General features: G+C 39.0%; 1 protein-coding gene across 1 annotated transcript in view; it reads right to left on the bottom strand.

Moving 5' to 3' along the window:
* DNAH8 (dynein axonemal heavy chain 8) overlaps positions 1–25,179 on the bottom strand; it is a 224,806-nt gene that overhangs the window by 70,272 nt on the left and 129,355 nt on the right. The window contains exons 46-48 of the mRNA XM_040645126.1: positions 21,947–22,065; positions 20,495–20,697; positions 548–621 (exon numbers count right to left, since the gene is read on the bottom strand). Coding sequence (XP_040501060.1) covers positions 548–621; positions 20,495–20,697; positions 21,947–22,065 — 396 coding nt within the window. The remainder of the gene's footprint in view (positions 1–547; positions 622–20,494; positions 20,698–21,946; positions 22,066–25,179) is intronic.

Genomic DNA, 25,179 nt, shown 5'->3' with positions numbered 1-25,179 from the left:
GTGATGGAAAACATTTCTCAGCATTCCATCCAGCTTGCAATTTTCAATAAAAACCATTATCAATACTTAAACATAACATCCTCAAATATTTCTTATTTGTCTGAAACTACCCATTAATAAAAAAAAAAAAGAAGTCCAACTTTAACCAAAAATTGGAATGTAACTGTCTTGGTCTGTCACTTCTTAAGCACTATTAATATTGATTGCGAAATTCCAGCTACAGCTGCATTCTTAGAAACCAGGGAGTGTGTCTGCCTCATTGTACGAAAATATATATATATATACTTAGTGAAAATAAGATAGAGTTTATACTATGGAAAATAAAACAAGCTTTCTGTGGGGACATCAGGAGCAAACCAGCTTGAGGTTTAAAATTCATTGGTAATCAAAGGTTGACTATGCATACATTAAAAAAAATGGAGAACTGGTGATGGAGCATCCCAGGCAGAATGCTTCAGCCACCACTGTGGTGGTCCCAGGTAGACCTGATGGCCAGAGGGCTAACGGGAAGAGTGATGCACTGGCACTAGCTGGTCTCAGTACCTACCTGCTGCATGGACATCTGAATCAGCTTTCGAGCATGTACCTCTTGTCCTTGCCCCATTGAGATAGTTCTGCATTCTGTAACATAGGAGAGGGATCACTATGATGAAACAAATTTTATAAGAGAATTGGGACAAAAAATCAATTTCTGAATGGCCATAGCCACCCTCCCTCCATGGCTTCCTAAGAAGGCCCCTTATGATTCAAACAGGTGTGGCCTATGGTTGTGTTGATTAGAGAAATGGGTGGTGCAGAAATTAGAGGCACCATGTGGAAAGGTGAGGGCAAAGGGAAAGAGACAAAGGGGACAAGTCTGGGCTTTTAGAGAGTTTGGGGGTATTTGGAGGTGAAGAGAAAGACTGATGGTGGGAGAGGCAGCTACAATGCTATCACAGGTAGTTAGAGGGAAAGAGGATTTTTGAGTTTTGCCTTATGTTGTGACTAGAATATTTCTTTGGTGGTTTCACAGATTCTTCCATGAAAATGTAATTGGGTTTTTATTCCTTTAAGATGTCAGGCTTGCAGTGCTTTCTGTCCCTTCTGGTTTTGTTTGCATGGCTGTCCGTTTTCTGAGATAGGACTCAAGGCAATTCAGCCCCAGGAGGGCAGCATTCGGTGGTAACTATTCCTAGATCACCAACTTGGAACTGAGTGTGAAGAGAAAGTGGAGGCCACTGCAAGATCAGAAGTGTGATTACAATTTGGGGGAGAATACGCTATTTAAGCTCATTAGTGAATCTGACATCCCAGGCAGAGAACCCACTTGCACTGTGCCATATGAGCTCACTAAACGAAGATGTCTATGAATCTTGCTTGTGAAACTGGAACTGAAAATTAACTCTTAAAAATTTTTATTTAAATTCGACTTAGTTAACATATACTGTATTATTAGTTTCAGGGGTAGAATTTAGTGATTTGACAGTTGCATAGAACACTCAGTACTCATTACATCATGTGCCCTCCTTAATGCCCATCACCCAGTTACCCCCGTCCCCAACCCCCACCCTTCTCCCCTCCAGCAACCCTCAGTTTGTTTCCTGGAGTTAAGAGTCTCTTATGGTTTGCCTCCCTCTCTGCTTTCATCTTCTTTTATTTTTCCTTCCCTTCACCTATGTTCATCTGTTTTGTTTCTTAAATTCCACATGTAAGTGAAGTTATATGGTATTTCTCCTTCTCTGACTGACTTATTTCACTTAGCATAGCCCTTTATTTCCATCCACATCATTGCAAATGGCAAGATTTCATTCTTTTTGGTGGTTGAGTAATATTCCATTGTACATATACACCACATCTTCTTTATCCATTCATCTGTCAATGGACATCTGGACTCTTTCTATAGTTTGACTACTGTGGACACTGATGCTATAAACATTGGGGTGCCTGTGCTCCTTTGAATCACTATTTTTGTATCTTTTGGATAAGTACCCAGTAGTGCAATTGCTGGGTCATAGAGTAGTTCTATTTTTAACTTTTTGAGAAACCACCATACTGTTTTCCAGAGTGGCTACACCAGTTTACAATTCCATCAACAGTGTAAGAGGGTTCTCCTTTTTCTGCATCCTCACCTACATCTCTTGTTTCCTGAGTTGTTAATTTTAGCCATTCTGACAGGTGTGAGGTGGTATATTATTGTGGTTTTTGATTTGTATTTCCCTGATGATGAGTGATGGTGAGCATCTTTTCATGTGTCTGTTGGCCATTTGTATGTCTTCTTTGGAGAAATGTTTGTTCATGTCTTCTGCCAATTTCTTGACTGGATTTTTTGGGTTTGGGGTGTTGAGTTTTTTAAGTTCTTTATAGATTTTGGATACTAACCCTGTATCAGATATGTCATTTGAAAATATCTTCTCCCATTCTGTAGGTTGCCTTTTAGTTTTGCTGCCTGTTTCCTTTGCTGTGCAAAGGCTTTTTATCCCAATGGCATCCCAATAGTTCATTTTTGCCTTTGTTTCCCTTGCCTTTGGAGACATGTCTAGCAAGAAGTTGCTGCAGCTGAGGTCAGAGAGGTTGCTTCTTGTGTTCTCCTTTAGAATTTTGATGGATTCCTATCTCACATTTAGGTCTTTCGACCATTTTTGAGTTTTTATGTATGGTCCAGTTTCATTTGTCTTGGACATGTGGCTGTCCAATTTTTCCAACACCATTTGTTGAAGAGATGGTCTTTTTTTCATTGGGTATTCTTTCCTGCTTTGTTGAAGATTAGTTGACCTGGAAATTAACTTTTAAGCTAACTTTTGTAGACCTGATTTCTTCAAGTTTTAGGGCATCATCTCAGCGCTGAGAAAGAAAGTCCTTGGGGACACTGTGAAGCAATGAACGCTTTTGCCCTGCTCTGGATGAGCCTGGATCCTCAGTCAAGGGGGCCACTGTGGTGGGGCAGACAATGAGGCTAGCCAGGGAATTGCTGGAAGAGGCTACAAGGGACTGAAGAAATTTATGAGGTTAAGAGGGAAGTATGTCAGGAACCAGAGAAGTTGTCAGGACACACATCATTTAAATGGCACTGTGTAGTTAATGGGCACAGATTCTGTGAGGGTTTGTAGGGTGCAATATTAGAGATTATTCATGAACTCAGGGTCACAGGGAGAAACTTTGCAAGGGTGTCTGACAGAGGATAAAGGAGCACTGCTTGGAGAATCAGGAATTGTAATAGGCTCAAGTGGAACCAGGCCCTGCTCCCAGAGGCATCCAAGAAGAATCCACACAACCTACCAAAGGAGAAGGAAGGGGGGTGGGACTTCAATGGAGGAACCGCTGGATCATTCAGAGATGCTAAGCCCTTCATTCAAAGAACACACAAATGTTCAGTTGGTCAGTGGGGGAAGGTTTGATAGGGAAAACAGTATTAACACGTGAATGTGAACCACAATGTATCTCCTCTCTTCTCTCAACTCTTCCGAAATTCACTAAGAGGAAAAGCTGGTTTCTGTTGAGGTGGCCTGAGTTTCTAATATTGATCCATGTAAGAGGTCGAGACTTAGAAGCATCCCTTCAGAACATACCCAGAATCTGCCCCCTCCTCCACATCTCCACTTCTATCCCCTGGTCCAAGAGACCATCACCTTTTGCCTGGATTTTTGCAATAACTTAACTGGTGACCTCACTTCCACTCTTGTCCCCTACTTGCTCTTCTTCCCACAGCAGACACAGGGATTAGCTCTAAATCAGATTATGCCCACCCTCTACCCAAAACCATGTGATGGTTTCCCATCTCATTCAGAGCAAAATCCAAAATCCAGTGCAGAGTTCTTAGCTACAGCCTCTAAAACCACACACAGTAGCCTGCACTGCGCTCTCTCGCTCTCTCTCTCTCTCACACACTACACTACATTCTACACACATACACACACTATACACTCTCCACACATACTACACGTAAACACTCTACACACTCTCTGCACACATACCCACACTCTACACACGCGCACACACACCCTTTATCTCACCACTCTCCCGCTGTGTCTTCACTCTTTTCCAACTGCACAGGCCTGCTCCCCAGGCACACTCCAGCCTCACTGCTGTTGCCTCTGCCTGAAGGGTGTTTCCTTGAGAGCTGCACTGCCTGACGTCCTTCACAGTGCAGGTCTTCCTCTGCCTCTCAGCAAGGCTTCTCTGGCCATCCATGTAAAACAGCATACCTTCCCCATCACTCCACCCCTTGTGCTACTTCTCTCTTAGCACATTGTGTACTTGTCTTGTTAGCATATTATATATTCACTTGATTTTCGATTATTGTCTGTTTTACCCCACGCCAGACTGTGAGCCCCAGGGAAAGGAGGACTTAGATCCTAGGGCTCACCAGCACCTAGACAGTAGGTGGCACTCAGTAGATGCTCAATAACTCTTTTCTTAAACTTTTAAAACTGAGATATAATCCCTACCATTTTAAAGCATATAATTCAATGTTTTTTAGTATATTCATAATGTTGTGGAACTACCACTTCCAGAACATTCTCATCACCCTCAAGGAAAACCCCACACTCATTAGTGGTCACTCCGCATTGTCCCATCCCACCACAGTAACCACTAATCTACTTTCTGTCTCTTTTCTTGACATTTTCATAAAATGGAATCATATAATATGTGACCTTTTGTTCTGTCCTCTTTTACTAGCCTAATCCTGTCAAGTTTCATTCATGGAGTGGCATGGATCACAACTTCATTCCTCTTTATGGTTTGTGTACCCATTCATCACTTGATGGGCATTTGGGTTGCTTCTACTTTTTGGCTAGTATGAATAATGAACATGAATGCTATGAACATTTATGTGTAAGTATTCGTATGGACAAGTATTCAATTCACTTTGGTATATACTTAGGAGTAGAACTACTAGATCATATGGTAACTTTATGTTTAAGCTTTTGAGGAACTGCCAGACTGTTTTGCAAAGCAGCTGCCCCATTTTACATTCCCATCAGCCGTGCATAAAACTTCTAGTTTTTCCACATCTTTGCCAACATTTGCTATTGCCCATCTTTTTCATTATAGCTATCTTAGTGGAGTGAGGTAGTTATCCCATTGTGTGGATTTTTTTCTGCCCTTATTCAGATAAGTCTGTGGTTTTTGTCCCTTATTCTGTTAATACGGTGTATTATATTGATTAATTTTCATATGTAACCAACCTTACACTCTTGGGATAAATCCACTTGGTTATAGTGTATAATCCTTCTTTTTATATGGTGATGAATTTAGTTTGATAGTAGTTTGTTGAAGATTTTTGCTTCTCTATTCATAAGGGATACTGGTTTTCTTTTCTTGTGGTATTTTTCTGGACTTGTTATCAGGGTAATGCTGGTCTCATACAATGAGTCAAGAAGTGTTCCCTCCTCTTATTTTTTGGAAAAGTTTGTGAAGAATTGGTGTAATTCTTTAAATGTTTGGTAGAATTCACCAATGAAGCCATCTGGCCCTGGTATTTCCTTTGTGGAAGTTTTTGGTTACTAAGTCAGTATCTTTACTACTTCTTCTTTTTTTTTTTTTTCCAGAGAAACAAGTCTCTTTATTTTTTTTTTAATTTGAATTCAGTTAGCCAACATATAGTACATCATTGTTTCAGATGTAGAGTTCAGTAATTCATCAGTTGCATATAACACCCAGTGCTCATCACATCATGTGCCCTCCTTAATGCCCATCACCCAATTACCCCATCCCCCTGCCCACCTCTACAGCAACCCTCAGTTTATTTCCTACAGTTAAGAGTCTCTCATAGTTTATCTCCCTTTCTAATGACTTCCCATTTAGTTTTCCCTCCCCTTCCCTATCCTCCTCTGTGCTGTTTCTTATATTGCATATATGAGTGAAACCATATGAAAATTGTCTTTCTCTCATTGACTCAACATAATACCCTCCAGTTCTATCCATATCAATGTAAATGGTAGGTATTCATCCTTTGTGATGGTTGAGTAATATTCCATTCTATATATATACCACATCTTCTTTACCCATTTATCTGTCGATGGACATCTGGGCTCTTTCCATAGTTTGTCTATTGTGGACATTGCTGCTATAAACACTGGGGTGCATGTGCCCCTTCAGATCATTACATTTGTATCTTTGGGGTAAATATCTGTAGTGCAATTGTTGGGTCATAAGGTAGCTCTATTTTTAACTTCTTGAGGAATCTCCATACTGTTTTCCAGACTGGCTATGCCAGATTGGATTCCCACCAACAGTGTAAGAGTGTTCCCCTTCTCCCTCATCCTTGCCAACATTTGTTGTTTCCTGTGTTGTTAGTTTTAGCCATTCTAACAGGTGTGAAGTGGCATCTTATCATGGTTTTGTCTTCTTTGGAAAAATGTCTATTCATGTCCTCTGCCCATTTCTTAACTGGATTATTTGTCTTTTGGGTGTTGAGCTAGATAAGTTCTTTATAGATCTTGGATACTAGCTCTTTTTCAGATATGTCATTTGCAAGTATCTTCTCCCATTCCGTAGGTTGCCTTTTAGTTATGTTGACTGTTTTCTTTTTATCTTGATGAAGCCTCAATAATTCATTTTTGCTTTTGTTTCCCTTGCCTTTGAAGATGCATCTACCAATAAGTTGCTGTGGCCAAGGTCAGAGGTTGCTGCCTGTGTTCTCCTCTGGAATGTTGATGGATTTCTGTCTCACATTTAGGTCTTTCATCCATTTTGAGTTTTTCTTTGTGTTTGGTGAAAGAAAATGGTCCAGTTTCATTCTTCTACATGTGGCTGTCTAATTTTCCCAACACCATTTGTTGAAGAGACTGTCCTTTTTCCATTGGATATTCTTTCCTACTTTGTCGAAGATTAGTTGAACATAGAGTTTAGGGCCCATTTCTGGGCTCTCTATTCTGTTCCACTGATCTATGTGTCTGTTTTTGTGGCAGTACCATGCTGTCTTGATGATTACAGCTTTGTAATAAAGCTTGAAGTCTGGCATTGTGATGCCACCAGCTTTGGTTTTCTTTGCAACATTCCTCTGGCTATTCAGGGTCTTTTTCTTGTTCCACACAAATTTTAGGATTATTTGTTGCAGCTCTGTGAAAAATGTTGATGGCTTTTCGATAGGGATGGCATTGAATGTATAGATTGGTCTGGGTAGCACAGACATTTGAACAATATTTATTCATCCAATCCATGAGCATGGTATGTTTTCCCATTTCTTTGTGTCTTCCTCAAGTTCCTTAATAAGTGTTCTGTAGTTTTTAGAGTACAGATCCTTTACCTCTTTGATTACGTTTATTCCTAGGTATCTTAGGGTTTTTGGTGCGATTGTAAATGGGATCGACTCCTTAATTTCTCTTTCTTCTGTCACATAGTTAGTGTATAGAAATGCAACTGATTTTCATGCATTGATTTTATATCTTGCCATTTTGTTGAACTCCTGTATGAGTGTTAGCAATTTTAGGGTGGAGTCCTTTGCGTTTTCCACATAAACTATCATGTCATCTGTGAAGAGTGAGAGTTTGACTTCTTTGCTAATTTGAATGCCTTTTATTTCTTTTTGTTTTCTGATTGCTGAGGCTAGGCCTTCTAGTACTATGCTGAACAACAGTGGTGAGAGTGGGCAGGGGAAAAGCTCTCAGTTTTTTCCCCATTGAGAATGATATTTACTGGAGCATTTCATATATGGCTTTTATGATATTGAGGTATGTCCCCTCTATCCCTACACTGTAGAGAGTTTTAATTAAGAAAGGATGCTGTATGTTGTCAAATGCTTTTTTCTGCATCAATTGAGAGGATCATATCATTCTTGTCCTTTCTTTTATTAATGTGATATATCACATCGATTGATTTGTGAATGTTGAACCACCCTTCCAGCCCAGGAATAAATCCCACTTGGTCATGGTGAGTAATCCTTTTAATGTACTGTTGAATCTTATTGGCTAGTATCTTGGTGAGAATTTTGGCATCCATGTTCATCAGGGATATTGGTCCATAATTCTTTTTGGTGGGGTCTTTGTCTGGTTTTGGGATCAAGGTAATGCTGGCCTCATAGAATGAGTTTGAAAGTTTTCCATCTGTTTCTATTTTTTGAAACAGCTTCAGAATAATAGATATTAGTTCTTCTTTAAATGTTTGATAGAATTCCGCTGGGAAGCCATCTGGCCATGGACTCTTTCTTGTTTGTTGGGAGATTTTTGATTACTGCTTCAATTTCATTACTGGTTATGGGTCTGTTCAGGTATTCTATTTCTTCCTGTTTCAGTTTTGATAGTTTATGAGTTTCTAGGAATGTATGTATCCATTTCTTCCAGATTGCCTAATTTGTTGGCATGTAGTTGCTCATAATATGTTCTTAAAATTGTCTGTATTTCTTTGGTGTTGGTTGTGATCTCTCTTCTTTCATTCATGATTTTATTAATTTGGGTCCTTTCTCGTATCTTTTTGATAAGTCTGGCTAGGGGTTTATCGATCTTATTAATTCTTTCAAAGAACTAGCTTCCAGTTTCGTTGATACTCTTCTTTTGGTTTTTATTTCATTGATTGCTGCTCTAATCTTTATTATTTCTCTTCTCCTGCTTGGTTTGAGCTTTATTGCTGTTCTTTCTCCCACTCCTTTAGGTGTAAGGTTACCTTGTGTACTTGAGACTTTTCAGGTTGCTTGAGAAAGGCTTGTATTGCTATGTACTTCCCTCTTAGGACCACCTTTGCTGTATCCCAATGGTTTTGGAGAGTTGTGTTTTCATTTCATTTGTTTCCATGAATTTTTTAAATTCTTCTTTAATTTCCTGGTTGACTCATTCATTCTTTAGTAGGAAGATCTTTATCCTCCAAGTATTTGAGTTCCTTCCAAATTTCCTCTTGTGATTGAGTTCAAGTTTCAAAGCACTGTGGTCTGAAAATATGCAGGGAATAATCCCAATTTTTTGCTACTGGTTGAGACCTGTTTTGTGACTCAGTATGTGATCTATTCTGGAGAATGTTCCAGTGAACTCGAGAAGAATGTGTATTCTGTTGCTTTAGGATGGAGTGCTCTGTATGTATCTGTGAAGTCCATCTGGCCCAGTGTATCATTAAAAGCCTTTGTTTCCTTGTTGATTTTCTGATTAGACAATCTGTCCATTGCTGTAAAGTGAGGTGCTAAAGTCCCCTACTATTACTGTATTATCAATGTGTTTCTTTAATTTTGTTATTAATTGGTTTATATAACTGGCTGCTCCCAAGTTAGGAATATAAATATTTATAATTATTAGATCTTCTTGTTGGAAAAACTCTTAAAGTATGATAGAGTGTCCTTCTTCATCCCTTCATCTGTGGTTTAAAATTCATTTTGTCTGAGATGAGGATTGCTACTCCAGCTTTCTTTTGATGTCTATTAGCATGATAAATGGTTCTCACCGCCTCACTTTCAATCTGGAGCTGTCTTTGGGTCTAAAATGAGTCTCTTGTAGACAGCATATGGATGGGTCTTGCTTTTTAATCCAATCTGATACCCTGTGTCTTTTGATTGGAGCATTTAGCCCATTTACATTCAGAGCAACTACTGAAAGATATGAAATTAGTGCCATTGTATTACCTGTAAACTCACTGTTTTCTTTATATTGTCTTTTTTCCTTTCTGGTCTATGTTACTTTTGGGCTGTCTCTTCACTTACAGGATCACCTTTAATATTCTTTACAGGGCTGTTTTAGTAATCACATATTCTTTTAGTTTCTGTTTATCCTGGAAGCTTTTCATCTCTCCTTCCATTCTGAATGACAGCCTTGCTGGATAAAGTATTCTTGGCTGCATGTTTTTCTAATTTAGTACCCTGAATATATCATGCCAGTCTTTTCTTGCCTGCCAGGTCTCGGTGGATAGGTCTGCTGTCAATCTAATGTTTCTACCCTTGTAGATTAAGGATCTCTTGTCTCAAGTTGCTTTCAGGGTTTTTTCTTTATCTCTGAAATTTGCAAGCTTCACTCTTATATGTCAGGGTGTTGATCTATTTCTTTTTTTTTTTAATTTTGAGGAGGGTTCTCTGTGCCTCTTTGACTTGCATGCCTGTTTATTTCCCCAGAGTAAGGAACTTCTCAACTATGATTTGTTCAAATATACCTTCTGTCCCCCTCTCTCTTTCTTCTTCCTCTGGGACCACAATTATTCTAATATTGTTTTGCTTTATGGCATCGCTGATTTCTCGAAGCCTCCCCTCATGATCCATTAGTTGTTTTTCTCTCTTTTCCTCAGCTTCCTTACTTTCCATAATTTTTTCTTCTATGTCACTGACTTTCTCTTCTTCCTCGTTTACTCTAGCCATTAGAGTGTCCATTTTAGACTGCATCTCAGTTAAAGCATTTTTAATTTTGGCTGGATTAGATTTTAGTTCTTTTAATTCTGCACTAAGGGATTCTCTAGTGTCTTTTGTGCTTTTTTCAAGCCCAGCTAGTATCTTTATAATTGTTATTCTAAATTATATGTCCAACATTTTACTTATACCCATATTGATTAAATCTATGGAAGAGAGTATTACCTCTGGTTCTTTCTTTTGTAGTGAATTTCTCCTTCTAGTCATTTTGTCCACAGAAGAATAGATGACAGAGAAAACAAAATAAAAAATATCAACCACAACCCCAGTGAAGTATACACTAGACAATCTGAAGAGATCAGAAACGAAAAAAGAAAGAAAGGGAGGGGGAGAAGAGAGAATATAATCTAACAGACACTAGATCCCTAAATTATAAAGAAATAAAAACATATATATATACAAAAATAGACTAAGAGGCAGCCCACAGAATGGGAGAAGATATTTGCAAATGACACTACAGATAAAAGACTGGTATCCAAGATCTCAAACTCAATACAGAAGAAACAAATAAACAAATCAAAAAATGGGAAGAAGATATGAACAGACACTTTTCCAATGAAGACATACAAATGGCTAACAGACACATGAAAAATGTTCAAAATCATTAGCCATCAGGGAAATCCAAATCAAAACCACATTGAGATACCACCTTACACCAGTTAGAATGGCAAAAATTGACAAGGCAGGAAACAAATGTTGGAGAGGATGAGGAGAAAGGGGATCCCTCCTACATTGTTGGTGGGAATGCAAGTTGGTACAGCCACTTTGGAAAACAGTGTGGAGGTCCCTTAAAAAGTTAAAAATTGAGCTACCCTATGATCCAGCAATTGCACTATTGGGTATTTACCCCAAAGATACAGACATAGTGGAGAAGGGCCACATGCACCCCAATGTTCATAGCAGCATTGTCCACAATAGCTAAATCGTGGAACGAGCCGAGCTGCCCTTCGACAGATGACTGGATTAAGAAGATGTGGTCCATATATACAATGGAATATTACTCAGCCATCAAAAAGAACGATTTCTCAACATTTGCTGCAACATGGTTGGCACTGGAGGAGACAATGCTAAGTGAAATAAGTCAAGCAGAGAAAGACAATTATCATATGGTTTCACTCATTTATGGAACATAAGAAGTAGAAAGATCAGTAGGAGAAGGAAGGGAAGAATGAAGGGGGAGTAAACAGAAGGGGGAATGAACCATGAGAGACTATGGACTCTGAGAAACAAACTCAGGGCTTTAGAGGGGAGGGGGGTGGGGGAATGGGATAGGCTGATGATGGGTATTAAGGAGGGCATGTATTGCATGGTGCACTGGGTGTTATACGCAAGTAATGAATCATAGAACTTTACATCAAAAACTAGGTATGTACTGTATGGTGACTAACATAATAAAAAAATATTATTAAAAAAATAGAATTGAATACAGTGAAAGGAAGCCAAAAATGAAGAACATATCTATAAAATATAAATGTAAAAATGAAAATTTTAAAAAGACTTAAAGAAAGAGTTGATACAATAGGAAGCTAGTTGAAAAGGGAAAAAGGGAAAAAAAAGAAAAAGAATATTCAAAACTGAAAGACTAAAGAATCTTAAGATAAAACCTCTAATTCTATATACCTTTTTCCCCTAGCGCAGGAGTTTTTCAGTTCTGTGTGATCCATAAACTTTGTATTAGCCTGATGTTTCAGCTGGTCTTCTGGGGGAGGGGCGGTTGCACTGATTCTCAGGTATCTTTGCCTGGGTGGAGTCGCACCACCCCTTGCTAGGGGGACAGCTCAGTGTAAACTGCTTTGGGTTGTTCTATGTGGCTTTTGTTCCCTGAAGGCTTTTCACACCGCTTTAAAGGATTAAAAAAAAATAATAATAGGCAGCATACCAATCTCTAGCTCCAGAGCTGAACGACTGCGGCCCCCACTCTTCAGTGCACCCTCAGGGAAAAACAGTCAATCACTTTTGGGAAGGGGGTGTCTCACCATGGCTCCACCGCTTGCTGGGCCCTACTCTTGGAATGATCACCAGATTGTGCGCTCATCCACACCCCTCTTCCTGGGAAAGGAACAGGGTCTCACAGAGGTTCTGCCACTGGCCGGGTCCCTGCTGGAGAGTGGTCCCGAATCCTGCCTTGGTTCATGGTTTATGGCAAATGGAGCTGAAAGGCCACTCTGAGTCTTGCTGGTTGTAGCTGGCTTCCTGGCTCCAGCGCTTGGAAATGCCGCCACACTCAGGCATCCCTTTTCTTTCTGTGATCCCAAGGATCCTTGAGACCACACTGTCCCACCTAGGAGTCTGCCCCGCTTTGCCACCTGAGCACCTTTCAGGCAGGGACGTCTCTCACAGGAGCAGACTTCTAGAAGTTCTGATTTTCTGCTCAGCTGCTGTATCACTTTCTGATGCTGACTTATGGAGGCTCCCTTCCCCCGCAGTTCATCCTCCAATATATTGCCTTGGATTCACTTCTCTGCACCTTCTACCTTGCAGAAAGTGGTTGCTTTTCTATTTATGAATTGCAGCAATTCTTTTCTTAGATTTCAGGTTCAATTCACAGGTGTTCAGAATGATTTGATAGATATCTAGGTGAATTCAAGGGATCAGATGAAAAGAGGGTCCCCTACTCTTCTGCCATCTTCCCTCCTCCTCAGTATCTTTATTTCTTATAGTTCTATTCAGGTTTTCTATATCTTCTTGAGTCACTTCCAGTACTTGTCTCTTGCTAATAATTTGCCCACTTCATCCAGGTTACCTAATTTATTGGCATAATCATTCATAGTATTCACTCATGATGTTTTTTTAATTTTTGTTAGGTCAATAGTGATGTCCCCCTGTTGTTCCTGATTTTAGTAATCTTAGTCTTCTCTCCTTTACTCTTGGTCGAACTAAAGATTTGTCAATTTTCTTTTTTTTTCTTTCTTTCCCTTTCTTTTTTCTTTTCTTTCTTTCTTTTCTTTTTCTTTTCTTTCTTTTTTTTTCTTACTATGAAGTAATGGCATACATTATCCATTATGGAGAATTTCCCTTTTCTCATTTAAGGTTCTATTTCTTTCATAATCCTTGGGATTCACTTCCATGGTTTGTCTAACAAGTTCTGGGAGTGAATTTCCCTGTACTACTCTTCATTTCCCTTGTCATCAAATGTTCACTTACTTTTTTATGACTTTGGGCAAGTTATTGATCATCAAATTATATTTTCTGATCTTTACAAAAGGATAATTGTAATTAACCTCTTTGCATATTTCACAGTCTTGGGAAGTAGGGGGGCTTATGGAGTGAGGCTCAGTATATTACTAACATTCTAATTTTTTTTAACTAGTGGTTGTTAGATATTTGTTGATCTTTTCAAAGAAGATACTTTTGATTTGTTGACTCTTTGTTGTTTTCTATTCTCCATTTCATTTTTTTTTCACTGAAATGTTTATTCGTTTTTTTTTTTTGTTCGCTTTGGGTTTGATTTGTTTTTCTTTTCCTAGTTTTTTAAGGTAGAAGTTTAAGTTATTGACTTGCAATCTTTCCTCATTTTTAACATAGGTCAATAAATATTTCATAAATTTTCTGAATGGTCTGGAACAACTAGATTGATTGACACTGGAAAAGTGAGGAAGCTTTGCCCTTCAGAGGAGAAAGGTCTCAAAGGGCAGGGGCCAGTGAGAAAAAAGGCAGTATAAGTCTAGGAACGCCTGGGTGGCTCAGTCAGTTAAGCAGCTGCCTTCAGCTCAGGTCATGATCTCAGGGTCCTGGGATTGAGCCCCACATCGGGCTCTCTGCTCAGTGGGGAGTCTGCTTCTTCCTCTGCCTCTACCTGCCACTCTGCCTACTTGTTCTCTCTCTCAAATAAATAAAATAAATAAATAAAGATTTAAAAGGCAGTACAAGTCTAAATTTCTAGAGATGTGGGGGAAAGATGCCACAACATCACGAGAGGAACTCTCAAAAGAAGAAGGGTGTTGTAGGAAGTGTTGCTGCAGGTAAAAAAAGTATAATTACACTTTGGTGGTTTGGGTGTTTTGTTTGTTCGTATTTGAGAACTTTAATAAGAATTCAGTGGCCTTTCCATTTCTTTCCAAAATCAGGCTTGTGTTTCTTTCACTTCTCCTGTTTTTTTTAAACTTATATATAAATAAGTAATTTTTTAAAAAGATTTTATTTATTTATTTATTTATTTATTTATTTATCAGAAAAAGCACAAGCAGGAAGAGCAGCAGGCAGAGGGAGAAGCAGGCTCCCCACTGAGCAAGGAGCCTGATGTGGGGCTTGACCCCAGGACCCTGGGATCATGACCTGAGCCAAAGGCAGACACTTAACTGACTGAGCCACCCAGGCACCCCCCTAAATAAGTAATATATGCTCAGTGAAAGCACTGGAAAATATAGGAGAGTATAAGGAAGAAAATGAAATTCATGAATAACCTCCCTAGATTTTCATTCTCATCTTTTTAATATGCACAATCCACAGTCGCTTACCCTCATTTTAAAATTTGAAATGTTCTGAAAACTGAAAATTTTGCACAAAATCATTGCAGTGGCAAAAATTGACCTGACTGGTTATGAGGCTATTTATAGACTTTATTTATTCCTATCTCTATGAATACTAATAATCTTAACTGCAGTATATTACATAATACATGAAATATTGCCTTCCTAAAAGCTGGAATATTCTGATTTCTGAAACATATCTGGCCCCAAATGTTTTGAGTAAGGGATTGTAGACCCACCTACATTAAAAGTTATCTATCTACGTATTACATATATGTAGATACACACACGCATATACATACACACATATCTGTATCTATATAGATAGAGATATACACACACTCACTTATGTTATTTTAAACCTCTCCTTCTTAACAGTATATTGTGAGCATTTTACTGTCATTAAATAGTATTGGAGAAGTTTTTAATGGTGGCATAGTATTCCATCATATTGATGCATCCTTGTCCATTCAACCCTTTGTACATTTAAGACATTTCAATTTTTCAGTATTATAAATAGTGCTAGATGAAACATGTTTGCATATAAATCTTGATATGTATCTCTCGATATGTTCTTAGAAGAAATTCATACATATAGAATAGTTAAAACAAAGTATACAAAGATTTTAGATTTGTGATATATATATATATTTAAAAGGACTGCCAGTGTCTCCAGCTTAAATGGAATGCTGTCATTCCCAGCCCACATATCTATCCTCTTTTGTGCCTTATTAACGGTGCTTTGACATGTAGAAGTTTCAAAACTTCATCCAGTCCAACTATCTGCCTTGGTTTTGGATTCTGGTATTATGATTAAGAAAATCTTAGCTACCCCAATAGTATCAATATATTCCTTTTTTTTTCTTTTATAGCTTAATTAATCTGGAATTTACTTTGGAGTTTAAAGTGAGATAAAATCCTTACTTTTTCCTAAAGTTATCCAGCTATCCCAACTATGTTTATTGACTAATCTATTTTTCCACCATTGCTCTGAAATGTGAATCTTATTATAGACTCAGCTATTATAGATAGTAGAGCCTAATCTGAGGCCTTTCATTTTGCCTCATTGATCTGTTTATCTACTCTGAGCCAGTTCCACACTGATTAAATTATTGTCATTTGATAATGGTTTACAAATCTGGTGATGCTTGTTTCCCATTATTCTTTTTCCTTTTCAAAGCTTTCTTGGTTATTCTTGTCCATTTACTGTTCTAGATGATCTAAGATCCCTCTACTATCCAATTAGAACAGAAAATATAGTTGGAATTTCAATTAGACTTGCATTCAATTTATCGATTTAGAGACTACTGACATCTTTACAATATTGAATCTTTACACTGGGAATGTGGTTTAACTCTCCATTTATTCTATCCTACTTTTAAGCCTCTAAGAAAGTTTTATAGTTTTCTTCTAATAGGTATTTTAAAAATTATTTCTTAGTTTTATTTTTATTGCTATAGTGAATGGGATTTTTTACATTTTATTTTACAAGAATGCTCCATTAATTTTTTTTATATATTTATTTTGTGACCAGCCACCTTCCCAAACTGTCCCGTTAAGTCTAATAGCTTTTCAGTTGATTCATTTGTGTTTTTAGTTAGACAATTACACTGCCTGAGAGTAATGATGATTTTTGTCCCTCCTTTCCAGTAGTTGTATCTTTTATTTATGGTTTTTACAATACATTGCTACATCTTCCACAACAATGCCAAATAATAGTGGTGATAGCAGACATCTTTATCTTATTTCTGACTTTAATGTGTCTAGTTATTTACCAGTAAGTAAAATGTTGATGTCTGAAGTTCATATTTACTATCATATTAAAATATTCTTCTGCTTCAACTTCTAAAAGTCAAATACAAATGCTGAATTTTTATAAAATGCCTTTTTAGCATTTATCAAGGTAATAATATGATAGCCTAAGGAAAAGCCTTTTACTTATTGTTGTGATGAGATTTCTTAACACCATATCCTTCTTATATTCGCCCATGCATTTCTACTTGGTCAAGGCAAATTATTACTTTTTTTGCATGTTATTTTTTAAATGTTATAATGATTTCTTCTTGCTTGCATTTAGTTACATTTTTATTGATAAGTAGGGTCAATCTGTAGTTTTCTTTCTTTTACTAAGTTACTATGTTGTCTGTTTATAGCAAAATAATGCTATTCCCTTAAAATAAAGAGGAAAATATATCTTCTTTTTCTTTGTTCTGAAATGGAATAAAACGTGAAATTTGTAAAGGATTTACTAAAAATATCATCCAAGCCCAGGTCCTTTGCTGAGGCCATAATTTAAAAACTTCTAATTTTTCTTATCCTGATTATTAGTATATTCAGGTTTTTCTACCTTTTCTGAGAAAATTTTGTAAATTTGTATTTTTTTTTACAATCTTGTCAATTTTAACGATATTTTGAAGGTTATTATCATAACTATATATTATTCTCTTATTTAAATTTTTTCATCTATATATGTTTCTATACCCATTTTCTCATTCCTTCTTCTGTATAGTTGTGGGTTTGTATTTTACTTGTTCTCTTTCATTTGTGTTTGGATTCTATTTTCAAACCCCTCGTTTATCTGGGACCCCTTTCTCCCTTACCCAGGCTCTGACAGGGTTCTCATGCTAAAGCCATCTGTCTCTTCTTCCTCTTGACGAGGAACCCAGTGTTTCTGGGCAGAATTTATCTGCTCCAAATCTCTCACTGCAGAGTCTGACAGGCACCTGACAATATCTACAGTGAGAAGTTTTTCTTTTCTTACAAAAATATATTTGACTTGGGCCCATCCGTCAAGTTGCTATTTGGCAACTGGTTAATTCATCCAATGAAGGCGGTGAGAGGAAATGAAAGAGCATGACATTGTAGTGGGATTTAGAAGACCTGAGATAAGGCCTGACCTTATCTGACCCCACTAAGACCTGTCCCCAACTGGCTGCCTGACCTGATCTTCAGACCTGAGTTTCCCCAGCTATAAAATAAGGTAGTTGAACTTCAAGATTTCCAGCCTATTTGCCTTGAGTATTCTATGATTATCTATTATCCAGTTACCCAAATAAAATATTTGTGGTAGAAACTAGATTAATATGTTATTCTGTCTATATAATAGTTTCATTTTCACAGCTGTTTTAGGGATTTTTAATCCAAAGCAGCGAAGAGCATGAGACTTCCTAGCACTTTTAAAAATTATTCAACAAGGAGTTCTTTATAAAATTCATTGGGTCCTTCAGGATCAGATCCACTCTGTTTTAGCATCCTAACAAAGTAACCAACAGAAACCTGAACAATTGTTGGAAAAACTAAAGTCATGGCAAGAAATTAAAATCACCAAATTGCCAAGCAAAGTAGTATGATAACATGTAATAACCCTAAAGGTAAGAACACAACTCCAGCCTTATGTATCCATTTAATATCATGGTTATAATTTCTCCCAGTGGAGACCTTGACTTTCTTAATTATATTCGTAAACCCTTGTCCTAGATGATAGCACTGTTTTGAGGTAACATCTGACACTGTAATTCTAGTTGGAAATACGCTCATCTTCTAAGAACAATATCCCCTTCTAAGAAATGACCCCACTCTAGCTCCATACGTGTGGTTCCTGCTGTGAACCCATCTCTGCAGCAATAGTTCATTGATCAGTCCATAAAGGAGCACATGACCAAAGCAAAACCAACGAATTTCTTCCCTTGATATTTGGACTCAGGACCAAGAGAGTAAGGGGACTTTCCCTGAGAGTGCTGAACTTACTGGACATGTAGTGAAGGTAACAAACCACCAGAGACCAAGAATTAGGTCACATGGAGATTCGTTCATAGTAAGACAGAAAAAAGAAACCCATAAGAAGAGAGAAGTGGGGCACCTGGACAAAGCAACAGGACAAAGATCCATAGAGGGCTATCTCTGAGGGAGATCTGCAAACTACAGGGCTGCAAGAGAGGCATCACTCTTAGGCCAATGAAAATGACTGGCATGTTGCTGTAAATACCAGAGCAACACAGCCTACATTAAAGGTGGTTAATGAGACTTAATCAGGAACAGTTGCTATTAGAACCTGGGAGCTCTTTACATTGGATATCAGTGTTCAGACTAAAGAAAGTGACCATTCAAACATGGATCCATATAGAACATAGAAGAGTGTGGTGACAATAGAGCAAAGTCAAGATGAAGAAAGAGGGGATGAACATAGACCATGCTACCCTAAGCTGATGGTTTACAGTAATTTCTTCATGCAGGACACATGGTGAATACTCGGAGAGGACTGAATTGATTTTATATCACGTCATGTTAACATAATAACTCAATGTAAGTTTTATTTCCTAGGGTATTAGTTTAGGTTTAGTTATTCATAATCAATCACTTTTATAATCTTTATAAAGACATAAATGACTTAACCCAATAAGGTATAGTTATAGAGATCTGAATCTAAAAGATACCAAATGGCAATCCCAAACACATTCTGATGTCCAGAGAATGAAGAGTGGATAAACAGCCCTCCTACAAATTGCTATCCTATAAAAGAGTGGCTCAATCTTACCAAGATGTGTTCTGCATCACACAGGTCCTTGTGCTCTGGTCTTACTGACTCAGTAACTGCTCTCTTCTTGCCCTGCCTCCTCCCCCTGGAGCCACTTTCCTTCTATCTCCTACCATCCCACCTGGTGAAATTTTATCTATTTTTTTTAGATCCTACTCAAAATATCATCACTGTGATACTTTCCCCTGCACCCCTCAGTCTGAGTAGCTCTGAATCTCGTAGTTAGGTGTGTCTGTGTAACTCCTACAGCACTGTCACAATTACATGCTTACATGTCTGTCTTCCCAGCTATGTTATATTCATCTCTGTACTTCCTGAATCTAGCTTGCTGCCGTACTAAAGGGTTACTGAATGAATAAATCCCTCAATGGAGTATTACTCAGCCATCAGAAAGGATGAATACCTACCATTTACATTGACATGGATGGAACTGGAGGTTATTATGCTAAGTGAAATGAGTCAATCAGAGAAAGACAATTATCATATGGTTTCACTCATATGTGGAAGATAACAAACAGCACAAAGGATCATGGGGGAAGGGAGGGAAAACTGAATGGCAAGAAATCAGAGAGTGAGACAAACCATGAGAGACTCTTGACTCTGGGAAACAAACTGAGGGTTGTGGAAAGGGAGGTGGGTAGGGGGAAGGGGTAACTGGGTGATGGACATTAAAGAGGGTGTGTGATGTGATGAGCACTGGGTGTTATATGCAACTAATGAATCATTGAACACTACATCAAAAATTACTGATGTACTATATGTTAGCTAATTGAATTTAAATTAAAAAAGAAAGGTGCATTTAAAAAAAGAATTAATAAATCTCTAATTACTGTGTTACAACAATGGTTATAGTTTTTGAATCTGTGACAAAATAGACTTTTCTGTAATTTTATATAGAAATGGAAATACCCCCGTATGTTCATTCTTGCTAGCCTGCTATCCATGTGATATGTTCCTCTGTTCAAACTTAAAAAAGAACAAACCTAACATAAGTGTGTTCCTCTCTGCACAAAGATATCTATAATCATACCCACCATCCCAGATCTCTAGGAGATCTGAAAAGGGAGGAAAGAGTTTAATATTTTTTAACTCAGTTTTGTAGATATACTTCTAAGAATCAGTTATGGAATTATGAAAGGAAAGGTTTGAGACAAAAATATGGAAATTCTGCTAAATTCCAAGGATTTCTGATCATACCCAGCTTCAGTTTCTTGGCCAGTGCATCAATTTGAATTGTGGGATCAGATCCCATGGACAGGAAACATATCAAAGGTGTCCGTGTATCACTTTCTTCCCAAGTTTTCTCCAGATTTAAGATAACTGGTTCTGTGTACTTATCCTCCAAAGAATCTGCAATATACTTTCTTGCTTGAAAAACAGTACGGTCTGGGCACCAAGACCTAGAAGTGAATACAAGTTAGAGAAAAACATGCAGTGTGTTCATTTTTTATTCTATTTAATTCTATGCATGTAAAGAACATATTTAATTAGCAAAGGACAAAAAGCTGATCCTCCCTCTTGCAGGTCTGTGAAAGAAGGATGGGAAGGTTTTCCATCCCTGGATGAATACAATTTTAATCATGTGGTTTTGGTGCGAGGCACTGGCAAGAAATAGGGCAGAGCCAGTAACAACAGGGTCTGTTGCCAATCCGGAAGGAAACTTAGAGGCCAGCTGATGCAATCGTCTCATTTTCAGAAGCACCAATTACTCTGAAGCTTTAATTAGTTATATTTTTAAATCATATCAATGATGGGGCGCCTGGGTGGAGTCGGCTTGAGATTCTCTCTCTCTCCGTCTGCCCCTCCTGCTCATGCTCTCTCTCTCTCTCTCTCTCTCAAATAAATAAATCCTTAAAAAAAAAAATGAGTAGCCCTTTCATACTCTGGACATCATGAGGTCACCACTGCTGACCACTCTGGTGACCAGCAAAGAGTGAACAACGTCCAGGAAAACAACTTGTTCTAAGAAATGAAAGCTCAGGTGTATAATATTAGGAAGAAAAAAACTACTCCAAAGTCATCCTACATCTTTTCGTTGTTCTTTTGTGGTCCCATCTACCCCCCACTCCACCCTCCTGCCTTGCCCATCACACACACACACACACACACCCCTACCTTCCAATACAGATGCCCTCTTTGAGCTCCTGGATATTTAGAAAACAAGAAAAGTGAAAAGGAAAAGAAAAGAAAAGGAAGAATTTTCTTCCTTAACATCAATCTCAAAATTTGTTTCCATTTTTAATGGCCAAAACAGCATTTATACATTTCAATAGGCAGTTGTTGGCTTTTTTTCTCAGTAAAATTGAATTTCAGCTCATAGACTAATTGCAACTCCATGAAGTCTATTTTTTTTAAGAAGTAAATTCAACAATAAATGATTCACTCAATGGTAAATGATAAAGGGAATAAGAGAGGCATATTTTTCATGTGTTTTGCTCAAAGCACTATCATTAATACATTCCCTGCCACCATCACCATTTTATTTGCTTGTCAAGGAACTAAGGAATTGCCATCCCAAACAGCAATTTGGAAGCACACACATTTATAATAACCGCTGTGGGACACAGTGAAGTAAACTCACTGAGGTACGATCTGTAATTTGACAATATGGTGAGTGACGTTTCTAGGTCTGATAATACCTATTCTCACCTGATAAGTAGAAGTTTGCGGCAGGTATCCAGCGAATCATTATATCCATCAGGGATAATTTCTTCCTCTGGAGCATCTTTATCAAACCAGCTTTTCCATCCTTTCTCATTACGAGATATCTAAAATAAATAAACCAATTAGCAAGCGATAGGACTATAAGCAATTGGAACACACCAGAGAGAATTCTGAGTAACCTTAGAGGGTCACTTTTTATAGGCAGAGAGTTTTTCACACATAACCACACAGTTTACTTTTTTTCCAGAATCAGTGACTCAAAGAACATGGATATTACAATTTGCTTTCGGTTTTTCCATTGTTTTTCTATATTATTCACTGAAATTAAGACTGTGTATAAATTACACCAAATGATTGGGCAGGAAAAAACACAGACCAGGGGTTTACAACCTGCCAGTATGATTGGCATTTTGGGCCAGGTGATTGCGGGGAGCAGTCCTCCGCACTGTAGGACTGTTAGCAGCATCTCTGGCCTCTACTTACTAGATGCCAATAGCACCCTTGTCACCAACTCATGACAACAAAAAATGTCTCCAGACATTGTCAAATGCTCTCTTGGGTGAGAACCACTGATATAGACCATTCTGATAACCCAATCTCTAAATGTTGACCTCTACTTAAAATAGTGATAGATGACAAAACCTAAACTTTTCTTTTCTTAATGATTCCCTGCCTTGAGACCTAAGAATAAAAGAAGTCTCCATGGAGTATATGAACCACATCTTCTTTACCCATTCATCTGTTGAAGGACAGCTCGGCTCCTTCCACAGTTTGGCTATTGTGGACATTGCTGATATGAACACTGGGGTGTAGGTGCCCCTTTCACTACATCTGTATCTTTCACTATATCTGTATCTATATCTGTATTTGTATAAATACCCAGTAGTGCAATGGAATATTACTCAGCCATCAGAAAGGATGAATACCCACCACTTGCATCAACATGGATGGGACTGGAGGGGATTATACTACGTGAAATAAGTCAAGCAGAGAAAGGCAATTATCATATGGTTCCACTCATATGTGGAACATAAGGAATAGCATGGAGGACATTAGAGGAAGGAAGAGAAAACTGAAGGAGGGGAATCGGAGGGGGAGACAAAACATGAGAGACTATGGACCCTGGAAAACAATCTGAGGGTTTCAGAGGGGAGGGAGGTGACAGGATGGGGCAGCCCGGTGATGGGTATTAAGGAGGGCACGTGTTGTAATGAGCACTGGGTGTTACACACAACTAATGAATCATTGAACGCTACATCAAAAACTAATGATGATGACTAATGTAACCTAATAATAATAAAAAAAGAATAAAAGAATAAAAGAAGTCTCTCCAAGAGCTGGTCTCGAATACCTGTTCTTTCAGAAGCATGGAATGAAACGCCAGTTTCAGAGGCATTAAAAGGCACTCCCGGAAGGCCCAGTACCGACAAAACTAATTACAAGAACAACAGGTTGGTGAGTCGGACGCTGCCTCTCAGCAACCTGCAGCCTGGATTCTTGAGACAGTGTTTGTAAGCATGTTTTCAAAGCCATGGTCAGCATCAAAAGTGAAGAGCAAATGCGAATAGAGAAAGTACTAATGGGCCAGACCCGAGGATTGTACTTCTACCTGCATTATCCTCATTTTTCACAGAGGCACGGGGCCTGCAAGCAATTCATCATACAGGATCCAGGCTGGGTGCAAAGGAAGAGCCAAACAATTGCTCTGGACCTCAGTTACAGTTTTGTGCCCCCGGGGCACTAAGAGACGGGGGGAGGATTTCTGAAATGTTTCAAAACTGTTGTCTTTCTCCTGAAAATTGCAGTGGCTCCCTGACATTGACCACTCCCAAAGAATCTGCTGGCCACACTTGGCCACCCCGCTGCACCGCCCCTGCGCCTGCGCACTACCCATGCCCCCCCTCCACGCCCCCACCCCGGGGCCTCCTCCACCCCTGGGGGCTCGAGAGGAGACACAGGAAGGAAGAGGGTGTTTGTTCCCAGCTGCCTGGCCCTGCATCTGCTCATTTTGACTCTACTCAATAGAGCCTCCAGGGCGAGTCACATCTGGGAGGAACAATGGGATCTCCTCCTTGCTGTTGACCTCCACGTCCCACTCCTTTTCCCAGCCCTGTCACCAACACCACTTCCGGGGGCTAAACAGTTCAGCAGGAGATGCCAGAGCAGGCCAGCTGCTGTTGGAGGCTACTTTTGTTTCAGTTCCTGACACCATTCAGCTAGAGACGGATCCCCTTCTCCTTCTGCCCTTTTTACCCCACAGAGACGCCAGACGGCTAGCCACCAGCTGGCCGGCCCCATGAACTTCTGCAACTTGCGTGAGAATGACTACTCCCCCGCACTTCTGGCCCACCCCATGGTGAGTTGGAGAGAAATAACTCCTGATGTCTGGGGAAGGAGCGGAAGGTCAGACAGACTACAGCTTTACCATTTAGTGGCTATGCGGCCTTGGGCAAGTACTTAACCTCTTTGCATCTAACATTTTCTCCTCAATAAGCGGGACCGGTAATACTTCCCGGGCATGGTTATAGTTGTCACAAAGTTCTTACCCTATTGTTAAGCAGTAGCAGCTATCCGATTCTACATCACAGGTAATTACAACTGTTGGAGAGGATGTGGAGAAAGGGGATTCCTCCTACATTATTGGTGGGAATGCAAGTTGGTACAGCCACTTTGGAAAACAGTGTGGAGGTTCCTCAGAAAGTTAAAGATAGAGCTACCCTATGACCCAGCCATTGCAGTACTGGGTATTTACCCCAAACATATAGACGTAGTGAAAAGAAGGGCCATATGCACCCCAATGTTCATAGCAGCATTGTCCACAATAGCCAAATTGTGGAAGGAGCCGAGATGCCCTTCAAGAGATGACTGGATAAAGAAGATGTGGTCCATATATACAATAGAATATTACTCAGCCATCAGAAAGGATAGCTACCCAACATTGGCATCAACGTGGACGGCACTGGAGGAGATGGTGCTGAGTGCAATAAGTCAAGCAGAGAAAGACAATGATCATATGGTTTCACTCACTTGTGGAACATAAGGAATAGCAGGGAGATCGTTAGGAGAAGGAAGGGAAGAATGAAGGGGGTGTAAACAGAGAGGGGAATGAACCATGAGAGACTACGGACTCCGGGAAACAAACTGAGGGTTTTAGAGGGGAGGGGGGTGGGGGATGGGATAGGCTGGTGATGGGTAGTAAGGAGGGCACGTATTGCATG

This window comes from Ursus maritimus, unplaced genomic scaffold (assembly GCF_017311325.1).
Source record: "Ursus maritimus isolate PB19 unplaced genomic scaffold, ASM1731132v1 scaffold_30, whole genome shotgun sequence".
Taxonomy (NCBI): domain Eukaryota; kingdom Metazoa; phylum Chordata; class Mammalia; order Carnivora; family Ursidae; genus Ursus; species Ursus maritimus.
This window is presented reverse-complemented; position numbering and strand designations above follow the sequence as displayed.